The following is a 16,583-nucleotide window of genomic DNA, read 5'->3' on the forward strand; positions in this document are numbered from 1 at the left end:
TCTGAACAGAGTTTGGGAATAGAGTCAGAGGTGGGAAGTCAACTTCAATATGAAGAAATGTAACATAATGGATTTTGGAGAGAGAGAAAAAAAAAAAAAATATATATATATATATATATATATATATATATCAGGACAATATAAAATTGGTGCAAAGGAAGTAACAAATGTGGGATCTAGAGGGGGGGGGGGAAAGAGTAATCATCACAAAGGGTATGTTCCCTGACAAACAGATTAACAAAACTGTCGGCGAAACCTATCACTTGCTAAGATCAATAAAAGTGGCTTTTACTTGGAAGAATTGGTAAGGATACTCACAGTGATAAGGCCAAAATTGGAGTACAAAGTGACACTATGATCACCCAGTACTAAAAAGAATACAAGGAAAATTGAGAGAATCCAGAGAGCAACCCCAAAGATGGCCCCAAACACTATAAAAACTGTCATATGAAGACTGTCAAAACTAGAATTACTGACTCTGGAACAAAGAGAAAGAGGTAACTTGCTGACCATCTACAGAAATATGAGAGGTATGGAAGTCCTTGATAGAGAAGACTTACTAAATTGGGATAAGAGAAACACAAGAGGACATGGAAGAAAGCTCAGAAAGGACAGTTATAGAAGAGATGTGAAAAAGAACCACTTTCTGCACAGAGTGGTAGATGTATGGAATATACTAGACGAAACAAGTGTGTGCAAAAAAATACACGAATTTAAGAGCAAATTAAATATGGCAAGATACAGAGACAGGACACCACAAGTGTAGCCCTCCTTCCTGTAAGATACAACTAGGTAAATACAAGCAAGCACTCCCAAAAATGAGCAGGGAGTACAGCATACATACATATACCAAGGGCTTTTTCCTCCTTATAAGGGAGGCAGCTAGTCAAAAAACATAATTCATAATTCCACTCTCGACCATTTCATCCCCACCCACTCCATTCCCTCCCTCAATCAATAAAAGATGTGCACTTCAAAACAATAGGCAAGACATGGGAGAGGTGGGGAATAAATGAAGATAACAACAACTTTGAGAAGAATACAGTTGACAAACATATGCATCAGCCTAAGGTATTCTTCAGATTTGAGAATATTAAGCTGAAGTATAGAGAAGGAAATGTGAAGGAGAAAATGATGACAAAAAACTTAAAGCAATAATGATGGTACTTACCATCCCTACTGGACGGATTCCAGTAGCCTCCAAAGCATCATTCACTTTAGCGTCTACCTCTGGAGTAAGACTGACTTCATAGGATGGGATCTTTTCACTTTCCTTTGGAAACACATAAAATTAAACATTTTTTATACCCAAAAATATGATTCATTTCTACTAAAAAAGAAACATTGCTACTACAAATAAGTGCAAAATAAATACAAGTATATAGTTTTCAATAATAATAATTTACCTTCTTCTTAAGAGTACCAGCAAATGCTTCAATAACACCCAAATGATACAGCTGCCGCACCAGGGACAAAGCACAACTTTTGGATGCTGCTTGTTTGTTGGAACCAGTCTCTCTCCCATAGATTGCTGAAAATAAAACACTTTTATAAAACTCCTTCCTCTACTACACAAGACAAACTTTAATATATCTCTAACAAAATTACAATGTTTATTCATAAATCTGACTTACTTCTCTGAAGTTGATTCACATAAAACTTCATCTCCGCAACAAAACTCCTACAGAATGAAAAGGGAAACCATCAGAAAATACAATAAAATTTGCATAACAAAATATAGTTTTGGTAAACCCAGTTCAAGAAGAAAAGTCTGCAATACTGAACACATACAGTATTCTTACAATACTGTAAATGACCACATACAAATTACTATTGGTTTTGGAAAATCATATTTCAACGAGTTGTTAGTTTTTATTCTTTTTAACATAAACAACTGAATAAACATGAATTTATCTTTTTAGTTATCATAACTAAAAGTTATTGAGCCTACCTTTCTTATTTGGTGTACATAACAGCAAGCTGGGGTCATCTTGCTTGTAATGCTAGGTGGAAATAGCTCCTGAACATAGAAAATGATTCTAGCCATAATTGAATTAATAAAATTTGGTGTAAATATGGCTCAGGTTCCGAATAGCGACTGTCAATAGAGCGACTTCACAATCGCGATTCTTTTAAAACAGCGACCACATGATAGCGATTGTCATAACAGCGACATCATCGCATCAACTGCATGAAACTGTTCAGTAATAAACTTAAACCTAAAGGGAATCTAAAACAACATTTTATTTGGACTAACTATTAGAAGTCACACGATTTAAAAAGAAAAATGCTAGTCAAACCAAACAACAGAAAGTCATCAAGCCTTGCAATAAAAATCAGTCATCAAGTGAGCAAGCCACGTTTATTTCTAAATTGTGAGTGAGGGCTCGAAAGAATTGCAGAAGATCATACTGATCTCGATTTTGCTGTACAGCAGTGATTCGTGTGTTCATTGTCACGTATCTTTTCATTCACTGAATCTGGTATCTGTCTTGCAGGAGCTGGGTTCGGTTCGTCCGTTGAAGGGCTTCCTCCCATCTTAACCACTTCGGTACGGGACTTAAATCTCGCGGGCAGCTGCCAATGCCAGCCGTATGACGTGTCGTAATAATAATCGCATCATAAAATATAGTCACGGCTTATATCGATCGTTCTCTCTTTCACCCGCGAATTTTGAAAACCACAGAGAATGGGATTCAGGGCGCATTTGGGAGAATGTAAAAACACAGGGGCGACTACAATAAATATAATCAAGACACCGATATGGCAGCGTCGCGAATCCACTTGCTCCTCATGACGCCTACGTGTGCAGCACCGTATGGAAGGGGTTAAGGCTTCGATGAATTGAAAGATGGTAGGATGATGGGTTTCCAATGATCCCTGAAAAGCATTATGTCAACTCTCCAGCTGGTTGTTGGTTCGTGGCAGCCCTGCATCTTGTCTGGCTTTCACACTCCACGTATGTACAGGAAACAATGGCTGTCGTCTGTCTCCCCATCTGTTCCTCTGCCCCACGTAGTTGTCTTCGAAGTACATAATTCACGAGGCATTACTTCTGCTGGGTAGTCTGCCACCAATTCATCAAAGGCATCGCTCACTTCATCCATAGGTAGAAAGGCAAGAGCAAGGAGCATTTTCAGTGCCACCCGAACATTTTCGTCTTTCAAATATAACCGTTGCAGTCCGTTTTCCTGAATCTTTCTCCAGAGCGACTGTCCCAGGTGAAAGTAACAGCCATAAATGTGCGTTTGAGGAAATGCTTCAATGAGTGCAGCTTTGGAAGCTAGTTCAAAGTCGATCTGTACACTTCTTGGAGCGAGTCCAGGTTTCAGTGATTTGATCTCAGTCCACATTTGAGAGAATGTGACTTGTTGCTTATTTGGGAGTAGAACAAAAATGCAGGGAAGCACATTGTTTCGTATCAAAGCATGCACAGTGTACACTTGATAGAAAAGGGATGGTGACACATTGAATGTACCATCACACATCCAGTGTTCAGAGTCTGTGAGGTCTGAAGAAACTGATCTGTGCTGAAAATAAGCATCCGATGAACATCTCCACCCCCACTGGCACAGAGCAGGAAGCTACGCTGGTCTGTTGTTTGCCTCAACTTATCAGGTATGAACAGTTCTCCGACATTAGCAGGAGCTGGGGGTTGTTGCCTGTTGCTTTCCTTTTCCGCCTGGTGGTTTGACGCAGATTTGTGGAAGAGCCAACAGTTGCTGCAACTTTCTACATGAACTTCGGCCATTGCATCCTGCACGATTCTTCGTGGTGGATCCCATGTTGTTACTGCAGTTGTTTTTACAGTGTTTTCCACTCTCCGGACTGCCACTTCCGAAGGGTTTGGTGGATGTGTGTGAACACCACTGCTCACTGGGGGCTGTTGTTGCTCTCGATACTGAAGGCTTGTTGTTAGGCGACCTTTACAACCTGCCTTTGCGCACCTCCAGTTGATGGTTTTTAACTTTGTTTTGTCCTTATCATGTCACTTCCTTTTCTTGACTTTATACACTCCGTTGTGGGCAAGTTGTCCAAGTCTTAACAATGTGAAGAACAAAAACGTTTTGCTCATTAGAGCTTTATCAAGCACACGGACATTAGGGCGAACATTCGGAGTACATATAGTCAGCCTGAGGGACCACGGGGGAAGGTCTCAAGCAAGGGAGGGGTAGGGTGGGTAAAGGGGGCTTCGGGTGATTTCGCCCCAAGGTGATTTCGGCCCAAGGTGATTTCTGCCCGGTGATTTCGGCCCAGGGTTTTTCTGAGCCAAAATCGCCAGTGATATATTATTCTTTTAACCACTTCAGTACGGGACTTAAATCTCGCGGGCAGCAGCCAATGCCAGCCGTACGACGTGTTGTAATAATACTCGCATCATAAAATATAGTCACAGCTTATATTGATCGTTCTCTCTTTCACCCGCGAATTTTGAAAACCACAGAGAATGGGATTCAGGGCACATTTGAGAGAATGTAAAAACACAGGGGCGACTACAATAAATATAATCAAGACGCCGATATGGCAGTGTCGCGAATCCACTTGCTCCTCATGACGCCTACGTAGGCGGCACCGTATGGAAGGGGTTAATAATATATTTTCTTTCAATAATAAATAAGTAATAATAGCCATCCTCCAAATGTTGCTATCATTATTTATCATTGAAAGAAAATATATCATTAAAAGAATTTTAAAAAATTACTTATATATCATTTCAAGTAACAATATCTTTTGCACATACTGTGTGAAAACGAAATTAAATTTATGAAACAAATTATCTAAATTGAAATTATACAACTTTCATGTGTGGACTAAGGTAAATGGTGTTATTGTTGCACAAAAAGTTGCCTAACATTGATAACATATTATAACAAGGAGTCTAGGGTTGGGTTGTTCAAAAACTAATTTTGGCATTAGTTTATCTTGATGTCCATGATGTTTAATGTCAAGATAGATTTAACGCCAAGATATTGCAAAAGTTTGTTTTGAACAACCCAGTCCAGAAGTTCAACATCATTATGAGCATTGAATGTAGGATGTTTCGGCCAAAACTCTGCAGGGTAGGACGTTTTGGCCAGTCCTCCAAATGTTGCTATTATTATTTACTTATTATTGAAAGAAAATATATTATTAAAAGAATGAAAAAAATACATCATTTCAAGTGACAATATTTTTGCACATACTGTGTGAAAACGAAATTAAATTTATGAAACAAATTATCTAAATTGAAATTATACAGTGCACCAAATTATCTAAATTGAAATTATATAACTTTCATGTGTGGACTAAGGTAAATGGTGTTATTGTTGCACAAAAAGTTGCCTAACATTGAAAACATATTATAACAAGGAGTCTAGGGTTGGGTTGTTCAAAAACTAATTCTGGCGTTAGTTTATCTTGATGTTAAAAGTCATGGTAACTCTCTGTGTTACCATGATGTTTAATGTCAAGATAGATTTAACGCCAAGATAGTGCAAAAATTTATTTTGAACAACCCAGTCCAGAAGTTCAACATCATTATGAGCATGAAGGAGGGGAGCGCATCGAATGTAGGATGTTTCGGCCACAGACGTTTCAGCCAGAACTCTGCAGGGTAGGACGTTTCGGCCAGTCCTCCAAATGTTGCTATTATTATTTACTTTATTGAAAGAAAATATATTATCAAAAGAATGAAAAAAATACTTATATCATTTCAAGTGACAATATTTTTTGCACGGGTCTACAACAGAACGTCGAAAGACAATGTCAAATGGTCAAAATGTCGACACGACAGAGGGTCGAATGCGACATGTCGGAATATGCATTTCACTGACTATTCAGTCATGTGTGCCTTTTATATTAGTGGCACTTGACCAATCATGACTAAAAGAGGTTGTTTGAAGATGGATATTGTTATAAAGAAAATCTAACTCAGCATTAAAGATCGAATTTCTCAAATCACTCGACCCGTTATGACCGCCAGGCATGATTTTCTTCTTTAACATAACAATAAGATAAAACAACTTAAACAACAGTCACTTATACAATTTTTCTTTGTATTGTATTCGAATAAATGTAGTTCAAGAATTTATTTTGAAATTAGAATATTTACTTAATGTACAGTGAAAAAAAAATTTCCTCCTTTTTGAGCAACAAAGACTTTTGCCATGTTTTCTATGTATTGTATTCGAATGAATGTAGTTCAAGAATTTATTTTGAAATTAGAATATTCACTTTATGTATAGTCAAGAAAGTTGATTAGGATTTCAGTATAGTTGTTGAGCGTGAACACAGGTTTGCCTTTTTGGTCATTTTATGTACATAATCACATCGATATCTGAAGTTTCGACATTTTGTCACAGTCGACATTCTGTCTTTCGACATTGTGTCGTGCACCGTTTTTGCACATACTGTGTGAAAATTAAATTAAACTTATGAAACAAATTATCTAAATTGAAATTATACAGTGCACCAAGCCTTCAAGCTTAAAAGGTTATTTTCTCTGGGCCGAAATCATCGGCGATTTCGGCCCAGAGTAGTGGTCGAAATATACAGATCGTCTGTTTCTTTTGCTGTTTCTCCGACAGTGGGTTATTTAAAACAAAGTCGCTATTGTTACAGTCGCTGTTATAATGCGGTCGCCATTATGACAGTTGCCGTTTTGAAAGTCGCTCACCTGATTACATCGCCCTTATGAAGCCGCTATTATGACTGTCGCTGTTTTGACAGTCGCTATCCGGCCCGGATCCCGTAAATATATATACAAAAACAATTCATGATGATGACATGAATTCAAATACACTGATTGACTTTTTGTGTATAATATACATATATATATATATATACACACACACACACACACATATGCAAACATATATACATTAAACAAATACATACATACAATTATAATCAGCTGATACAAAAAAGTTAAAACTTCTTCACCACCTACACTATTTCACCAATTCGCACACATTCTCATCTCCTGTACCTCTTCCCCATCTACTTCTTGACATGTCTTCTCCAGACCCATAAAAAACCAGCACATTTGCTTTCTTAAATCATTATGTTCCAATTTTCCCTCAGTTAAGTAAAATGGCCAAGTAGCTAGTAGAATATACAATTCCATAAAATGCAGTATATATATATATATATATAAAACAAGGGCTTCTTCCCCTTACCAGAGAGGTAGCCAAGTCAAGACATAAACCTATGCACACCCACTCTCTCATCCACCCTTTCATCTTAGCCCCTTATGATAGGCGATCCCCATACCCTGCTCAATGCCCTGGGTCTGAAGCAGTGTAGCAGGACACAGCACATCCACAGTAAGGTCACTTCACTTAATTGGTGACCCCTCCCACCCACTCTCCATCACCACATAAAAAAAAAAAAAAAAAAAAAAAAAAAAAGACAAGGAGAATTCCCCTCGGGCTGCGCCAAATATCATTCACACAATCACTCTTACTCCCACCCCCTACTCTTCCTTTCCTTGCATCATAGCATCATCTATACACAGCCATTCTCCATTCACCCCAATCTCCAGCCTTTTCCTCTCCTTGCTCAACAGACATTCCTCTTTTGCTCAAAACCCTTTACACCCCATCATTCCATCTCCTTAGTTGTCCCCTCAAGGTCACTCCCCCACCCCTGTCTTCCACACTTCTTTTACTAATCTTTATCTTTCTTCACTCATTCTTTTCATGTGTCCAAACCATCCCAGTACTTTTTCATCACCCCTATCTGCCATCTCCTTGCCCATCTGCATTTTTGTAAAATGCTGTTAAATGGTTAAAACTAAACAGTGTCAGGCAGAATAAAATCTGTACAGTAAATATTGAGCAACCATGTTTATGTCCCGTGCACTTAAATCATCTAGCATCAACAAAATAAATTATATAGCATATATCTTCATATCCTCTTCGTTGAATTCCTGTTGCACAGTGATCTTTTGATGCACTCCTTTGTTTGGAATGTTCCCATAGCTGAATAAAATGGTCTTAACAAAGTAAAATCTATATACCATGTCCCCATAGCTGACACAGACTTCACCCTATTGCTAGACTAAAATTGCATACACACACACACACACTTGTTCACTTCACACACAAAGTGCAGTAATTACCCTTTCAACACCTTGTGGATGACAGGTCATCTGTGTTCTGCCCGACTGTTTGGGTCAAGGGCAATACAGTGAGACAACACCTACACAGCAAAGCCCAACATCCTACCTGATTTACCCCCACTGCATCATATGACATCTTATGCCTTTACTTTTTAGAATGTCCCCTGTGAGGCTACAGGGAGAAGGATGCCTAGTCCTAATCCCCATCCCATTTTTCTAACCTCTTACGATTTAAGTTGGAATACTTGGTGGCAGCATTCTATCCTCCACCACAGGGTAGAAAGAAAAAAGGAAATGAATATTCAGAGAAATCTTCCAGGACCCCATATAGACTTTAAAGTATCAACTGGATGCTACTTTGCCACAATAACATGCAGCCAATACCCAAGACGGAGAGGGGGGGGGGTCAAAGATTTAATGAAGTGGCCTTGCTGTGGATGTGCTGTGTCTTGTAACACTGCTTCTGACCTAGGGCAGTGGACAAGATGCAGGGATGACCCGTCATCCAGGAGGTGCCCAGATAAGAGGGAGGGAGGAGGGTGGGGGGAGTGGAGTGTAATAGGGATAGAATGGGTGGGAGTGGTCTTTATGCCTTTGTTTTTTGGCTACCTCCCTTATAAGGGGGAAAAAGCCTTTGGTATATGTATGTATGCATATGACAACCTTCTCATTCACTAACAATAATTAGCATATGAAAACATTCCTTTAGGCTAGGCCATTCTTTCTGTCTTTCATCAGTTTGTTCCCGTTGTTTGCACTCTCTCTTTCCTGTTCTATAAATATCCCAGGTACATTCTATGAAAGTAGGAAAGTTTTTTTTTTTTTTTTTTTGGATTTAAGCGATTGCATAGAGGGTTTAGGGAGAAATGTCAATGTAGTGGTATTGGGAGATCTCAATGCTAGGGTATGAGACAAACCAATAGATGGAGTGGTTTGTAAATGTGGAGTTCCAGGAAAAAATTGTAGTGGTGAGATGATGGTGATGTGTCTAAAGAATTGATGACAGCAAATAAAGTGTTTAGGGAGAAAGTCAAGCATAAGTACACATGAAAAAGGGTGGTGGATGGAAGGGTGGTAGACTGGGCTTTAATGAACTATATAGTGGTAAGCAGAAAAAGAGGATGAGTTTTGGATATACATATTCTAATGGAAGAGAATGGGGGAATATCAGACCATCTTTTGGTGGAAGGTAAGTTGAGAGTGGAGAATAGATGGAGAAAGGGGAAAAGGACAGAAGGTAGGGAGGTGCTTAAAGTAAACTGCTTAAATGAGAAAGAAAATGTGAAGTACAAAGCTGTAGGAAGAGTGGGAGCGAGTGAAGGAAGAATGGGGACGGTTCAAGGAAGGAGTCACAAGTGTGCAAAGATGGTGTGGAACAAGGAAGATGGGGGAAATAGAAGGAAGGGTAGTGGGTGGTGAGATGATGAAGCAAAGAAGGTTGCAGAAGAGAAGAAACTAGCATTCACAGACTGGTTATCAAACAGGATGATAAAATCATCGAGATACAAACAAAGAAGAGATGTAAAGAAAAAGAGAGCAGATGTGAAATGAGATACGAGTATGACAGAAAAATTTGAAAGGAATGAAAAGATGTTTTGGAAGGAAATTAAGAAAGGTAAGAGGTGCAGATGGAGAGATGATAATGGAAGAGATGGTAGTAAGAGAAGGATGGGCAGACTTTTAGAGAGTTGCTACATGTGAAGGAAGATTGGAAGGGATTGATAGTTGTAGTGGGAAATGCTAAGAAAATGACAGTGATGAGGAAAATGGAGGAATAAGAAAAGATGAGGTGAAAGCAGTTATTAAAATGAGAACAGGTGAGGCACCTAGCTTAGATGGGTGTCATATGGAGTGTCCAAAAAGGGGGGGTACAGCGATGGTGCACTGGCTGATGAGGTTGTTTAATGTTTGTCTACAAGAGGATAGAGTGCTGGAGGATTGGAGGAGTGGCGGTATAGTTTTGCTCTACAAAGGGAATGAGGATGTGAGTAATAGTTTCAGAGGGATCAGTTTGTTGAGTGTAGGAGGGCTTATGAGGGGGTTTTTGGTTGAGAGGATTTGGAGAGGAACAGTGTGTGTTTAGGACAGGTAGGAGTTGCATAGATCAGATTTTTGTGGCAAGGCTATGTCAGAAAGCTTTAAGAAAAGGTAAGGATGTCCTCTGGGCCTTTATGGATTTGGAAAAGGCTTAAGACCGTAGATAGGAAGGCACTACTGACAGACTTTACAAATAATTTTCTCTAATCTTCATTTTACAGATTCACCACAACATACACACATCATTGGTCAAACATACAAACACACACACACACACAGGCAAAATTTGACAAAAATTACATAGAACACACCCTTCAAACAGGTGTATATATCAGAATGTACAACACAATGAAACATAAGTTAAACTGGCTAGAATATTTTCTATAAAAATACATTACATTCCTTTAGCATCATTCTAAAGGCAGGCAATGTAACATTGGAGTACAGTATTGTATAATTTGTTATTTCCACCTGGCATTACTTACAACAAAAAAGGTAGATTGAAAATATCATCATTTTCTTTCTACCTTTACTTAGTCATTTGTATAGCAGCTTTATAATGGGATCTTTTCTTCAAGGTCCCATCATAAATTATGCAGTCCATGGCAGACTTCTACTTCAATATGAGCAAAGCTTACTTTACATAATAGTTTCATGTGATTTGTAAGAGCACACTTATACAGAGTATTCTTACAATTTCTGAATCCATAACATATGACTTATAATGCATTTAACAATTCTTTTAACTATTACACAAAGATCAACAATGCATGTTGACTGGGGTCAGATGGACATGAGCATATAAATCTTAATGCATGAGAATGTCATGACTGAATAAAGTCTGTACCTCCCTTGTGTTTCTTGTCAGATTATATCTATAAATTCAATAATAATAAATTCCCTTGCTGCACCATGAATGACCTGTGCCATAAACACTCAAATTGCAATGAAAATAGAGAATGAAGTAGAAAAGAATAGACCATTACATACTGCAACCTGAGAACAAGGTGCAAAGTTGGGCAATATTTGCAAATAGTTAATCAAACCATGTCTTAATATCATACTAGCAGTCAGATATACCACTTAAGCATGTAAATACACATGTGACAATTCAAGGGAGATTTTCAAAGTTTATGCAGCAACACATGAAAAGGGCAAGGATATTCCTCTTTTTTTTTACCAAGTAATCTTCCTTTACCGACTATGACTCATGATGATACAGAGGTGTTGGGTCCGAGACTGACGAGCTCCAAGTTATATACCAACCCTTCACCCTTCCCACACCCATTTGATATGTCATCTATCTTCGCAACTTCTGGATGAAGGATCATACTTGTCCCCAGCCCATTGTTTTGTTCAGAGGCAATGCAGCAAGTCACAACACCCTCACATCAGAAACTGGTTTAACCTCACTGCTTCTTAAATCACTAAATGGCAACCCCCCACCATCAAGGTTGAGAAGTTACAGAGCAGACAAGAACAAATTGCCTCCAGGTGGTATCCATTTACTATCAATTCAGTCTTTCTCCCTGCCTCTTTAACACTGTCCATCCACCTCATTCTCAGTCCTCCTCTTGAAAACTAACTTCCAATCCAAAATTAATTCAATTACATGCTGTGCTAGACAACTAATGTGACAAGGACTCTAATACAAGCCTCCTTTTCCAATAACAATCTACTAAAGTTCGTTCCTACCATCCCATACCTCCCTGATACTTTATCCATTGGCTGATTTACTCTAACATAGAGATCCTCCAACACCATTACATTTACATTTTTTTTTCCCAACATTTTACGCTCATTTAAACCAATAAAAAAAAATTCCCTTTCCTCTTCACTTTTCTACCAGATCATTCATAAAAACCACTAAACTATGTAAGGTACTGCATTGTCCAGCTTTCAAGCAGCTCCAAGTGTCCAGTGAAGAGATGAGGGCACTGCCCCAAGAAGACAAATGGCAGTTGTCCATGCTCTGCCACAGACACCAAATGGACAAAACAATCCCATCTTCTCTAGGATGGCCTTAACACAGTACCTGGTCCTCAGACAGGGCCAGAGAAAATTATAATATATCACCAGCAAACTGCTCACCTGATTAACAAAACACTTCCATTCAAAACCACTCTCCCACTAAGATCACAAAACAAACACTCCAGACCAACTATGAAACACCCTACACCAGTGGTCCCCAAACTGCTCATAGGCACCCTCAAAACTCTATCATGGCGCCAAAGATTTTTTATAACATCAACTTGTGTTTCTGGAAATACCCATCTGCATTTGGGGGGAGGGGGTGTCATTGTTTTTACAAGGGATGTGGCCCATAGCTTACAAAGTTTGGTGACCACTACATATCAACCCCTTCCAGACATCAATCCCTATTGAAAAATATGTCCCAAGATCACAAAACTACACTAGCATGACTGAGTTAGGGTCAAGAATCAGGACTATGCCAAACACAAGATAGGTATGTTTTTTCAAATAAGTACATGCTATACATTAAGAAAGAAAAGGGATGGTCTACCTAGAGGACAATGAGGAGGAAGAGGAGGAGGAGGAGGAGGGGGGGGGCAGAAGGAAAATGAAGTCATGCATAACCTAATACCTGCACTGCAATCCAATCAACACATTTTATTCTAACAATCCATTCTGCAATTTGTGATAATCTTACAATAGACAACATTTGTTTACTACTATGTTTGGCAATAGAACACACATGATGATACTGGTGAACTCCATTATCTATAATTTAAATGATGTAGGTATATTACAAGTTTAAGAAACATCTAGTGCCCGCTACTGGTGGTCTTACAAGTTGGATAGCTGAGAAAATTATTTCTCAACAGTTTATTTGTCAAAACCCAACAATCCCTACACCTCAAGGGGCTTAAATTTGGTTTCTGGACTGGGTCTCAGATCTCTCCCAATTAACCTCTACATTTACTTCACCTTTCCACACAAGAAAAGTGGATAACTGCTCCTCTCCTTCCAATATTTTCTGATAGTATCATTTATAGTTCCACACAAACAAGTTCACTTTTTTCCAAAGATCTGTGAGACCCAAAAACCATTGCCAGCCAATGTGAAGGTTTGATTTTCCAATCAGTGATACTTGAGGCAACAATAATTCATGGGCAAATCCTCAAATATATGAATGAGCTACTTACAAATCTAGGGATTATGACTAAAAGATGCATTTACTTATAATATAGCAGTACTATACCTGTTGTGATCAGGTCCAACTGTGCTGTATTTGTAATCAGCATTTATTTTCTTGATTTGAAGGAACATATGCAACCGTGATTTGGAATTCTCAATGGTCCAATTACCATGGATATTTGCTGTTAAATCAACATCTTCTGCCTGTACATGCAACCAAACAAGATTAATTATCCTTCTACTTATTAACAACAAATGATTACAATTGTCTTCACATGTGATGCCATATTGCACTGCATTATAAAAAGGCACAAAAACTTGCATCTTCCATGGCCTTCCTCTGTTCAACTCTTTCCATGTAAGTCATCCCACGTCCTTCTCCTTGTAATGGTCTATACACATTACCCTCATCACGCAACCCTGGTACAGGAGCCATGGGTGAGGCAGCAGGCCCACTATAGGGCACAGAATTTGATCCACCAGGAGGTCCATCACTTTCTGCAACAACCTTCAAGGAAGAAGACAATACCCATCACAATACTTTACCTGGATATGAAAACAAATGCTTGAAAAATATATACATATGTGGCAATTGGTTTGACGATGACACCATCACCACTGGTTGATACTAGTTTTTATCATCGCATCATGCACGGGGCCCCTTCTCAAGCTATAAACTCCATTTCTGTTTTGCTGAGGTTGCCTTTCTGTAATGGACACATGACCTCCACTGACCCTTAATGAATTGAGCCCTGTCTGAGAAAGGCAAGGATGTTTACGAAAAGGCATGTGTCCCATTGGCCAATAGTAGTATACAGAGGGAATCATAATTAGTTGTAGGAGCCTATCTCGTCCAGAGGTTTCCTCCTGGCCAGCAACAGAGTAAAAAATCAGTCTTGTCTTGGAGTAGTTTAAAGTTAAGTAGAAGGATTTTGGTGTCAAAGTTCTCGAGAAGATAAAGTCTAGTCTTGTCTAGAGTTCGTGCATCGTGAACCTTGAAGCATCCTCACAAATCAGAGAAGGTCAGTATCACTTTATTAGTCCAACCTCCCTCACCCACAAACTCAATTTACACTTGTTCATTAAAATGCCAATAATAACATAAATAAAAGTCATTATAGGAAAATTAGTCTCATTCAACACAACCATTTTTGTGATATGAGACACACTTGTTCGTGTTTCCTTGATCTAACCATTTTGGCCACAGCTACCACCTATTTATACTTAATCAAGGAGCACAACACATATACCAAAGGCTTTTCCCCCCTTACAAGAAAGGTAGCCAAAAAACAAAGGCATAAAAACCACTCACACTCATTCCATCCCCACATATTCCACTCTCATCCACCCCCCTCCCTGTCTATCTTGGCTCCTCCTGGATGACAGGTCATCCCTGCATCTCACCCACTGCCCAGGGTCAGGAGCAACAAGATACAGCACATCCACAGCAAGGTTGCTTCATTAAATCAGCGATCCCCCTCTCTGTCCCTTTCTGTAGAAGTGGAGATGGGGAGAAATCCCTTCAGGCTGCATCAATATATTTTTCACACACACTCCCCCAGCTCCACCCGTTCCCCTTTATGCATCATGGTATCATCTACACACAATCATCCTCCATTCACCCCTATCTTCTGTCCTCTCCCATCCTTCCTCAACAGACATTCCCCTCTTTCCCAATGTCCCTTTTACCCCCATCTATCCATCTCATCCTTGGTTGCCCAATCATGTTCACTTCTTCCACCTCTGCCTTCCACACCTCTTTCACTAATCTTTCTTCACTCATTCTTTCCTTGTGTCCAAACCATCCCAATAATATTTCATTAACTCTTTCTCCCAACTCTTCACCTCCTTATTTCTCACTCTATCCAACCTAGTATCCCCTATCATACTTCTCAGGCACCTCATCTCAAACATATTCAAACTCCTCCTTTCTTATATTCAATGTTTCAGAAAAATCATGTTCCATGTTTCTTGAAAAATGCAACTCTTATAAAGTATTCAATATATATAATTGCAGTCAGATGTTTCATTGACTGGTCTTTTAGTAACTACATACACTAAGTTATCACATATTGCCATACAAGTCAATTTTGTTTACCATGCCATACATGCCATGACACGCTTATGCCATGACACACCTGAGCTGGAAAGATGAGCTATACTAACTCAATCTTAATCTGGCCCAAGAAGCTCTCATTCACACCATGACAAGGGTGGTCTTTGGTGAGTTTCTACAGGCTAATGAACAAATAAAATACTGTTGTCATCCAGTTAAAAAAAAAAAAAAAAAAAAAATTAAATTAAATTAATACACAAATATATATATATATATATATATATATATAAACATACATTTACCAAGGACTTTTTCTCCTTTACAATGGAGGTAAACAAAGTCAAAATGTCATCCACTCCCACCCATTACATCCCCACACATTTCCCTTTCACCACTCCTCCCTCCCTCTTTTCATGGCTCCTCCTGGATGACAGGTCATCCCTGCATCCTGCCCAGCCCTGGGTCAGAAGCAATGCAGCACGACACAACACTTCCATAGCAAGGCCACTTAATCTAATTGGTGAACCCTCCTCAGTCCCCTCATGCAGAAAAAGAGAAGACCAGGAGAAATAAATTTGGTAACAGACCATATAAACATGGTGCATAGCTTTTGTCTTATATATTAGAACTAGGTAAATACACATATCAACCCCTTCCCCCCATAGAAGTGGGTGGGGATGAGATATTGAATTCACCAACATGTACAAAATCAATTGAACCACCCCTCGTAACACCTGATTTACTTATATATATATATATATATATATATATTTTTTTTTTGGTATATGCCAGGGGCCAGTGTAGTTGTAAACTGAGGAGGAAAAAGTAATTTTCAATAACATTTTCAAAATATTGATTTATGAAATGATGGGGAGAGACCTCTTGTAGCGGTGCAAGGGTGGATAGTTTAGTCACCCTTCTGATTCAAAAACATGCAATATAACAAGATTTAATTATACAATAAAGCTTATAATTTGAACATCTACAATCATGGGAAAAAATAAATAAATGAAATAAAAATAATTTGAGCTTAGAAGAGGAATGCTCCTTACCCCTAAGTCTGGCACTTCATCCGAACCAACTTCTCCCTGCCTTACAAGAAAGAGCACAAAATCTTTGGCTGCATTGGCTTGAGCGTCCTTCTTACTGGTCGAGTTCCCGACACCAACATAATTGTATCCATCAACTCGAACTTCACACAAGAACCGCTGCCGATGCCTCGGACCTGAA

At 38.9% G+C, this 16,583-nt stretch overlaps 1 protein-coding gene across 2 annotated transcripts in view; it reads right to left on the bottom strand.

Moving 5' to 3' along the window:
- Nucleotides 1-16,583, bottom strand: part of mle (dosage compensation regulator mle) — a 47,743-nt gene that overhangs the window by 19,646 nt on the left and 11,514 nt on the right. Inside the window, exons 3-8 of one of the 2 annotated variants that reach the window (XM_076189212.1) lie at nucleotides 16,406-16,578; nucleotides 13,616-13,805; nucleotides 13,362-13,497; nucleotides 1,635-1,681; nucleotides 1,407-1,531; nucleotides 1,172-1,273 (exon numbers count right to left, since the gene is read on the bottom strand). In XM_076189212.1, the coding sequence (XP_076045327.1) occupies nucleotides 1,172-1,273; nucleotides 1,407-1,531; nucleotides 1,635-1,681; nucleotides 13,362-13,497; nucleotides 13,616-13,805; nucleotides 16,406-16,578 (773 nt within the window). Of the gene's footprint in view, nucleotides 1-1,171; nucleotides 1,274-1,406; nucleotides 1,532-1,634; nucleotides 1,682-1,951; nucleotides 2,021-13,361; nucleotides 13,498-13,615; nucleotides 13,806-16,405; nucleotides 16,579-16,583 lie in introns of those variants that run through there. The other variant, XM_076189213.1, reaches the window with a different exon arrangement.

Source organism: Oratosquilla oratoria, chromosome 8, assembly GCF_046742065.1.
Source record: "Oratosquilla oratoria isolate Oo_2021 chromosome 8, ASM4674206v1, whole genome shotgun sequence".
Classification (NCBI taxonomy): Eukaryota; Metazoa; Arthropoda; class Malacostraca; order Stomatopoda; family Squillidae; genus Oratosquilla; species Oratosquilla oratoria.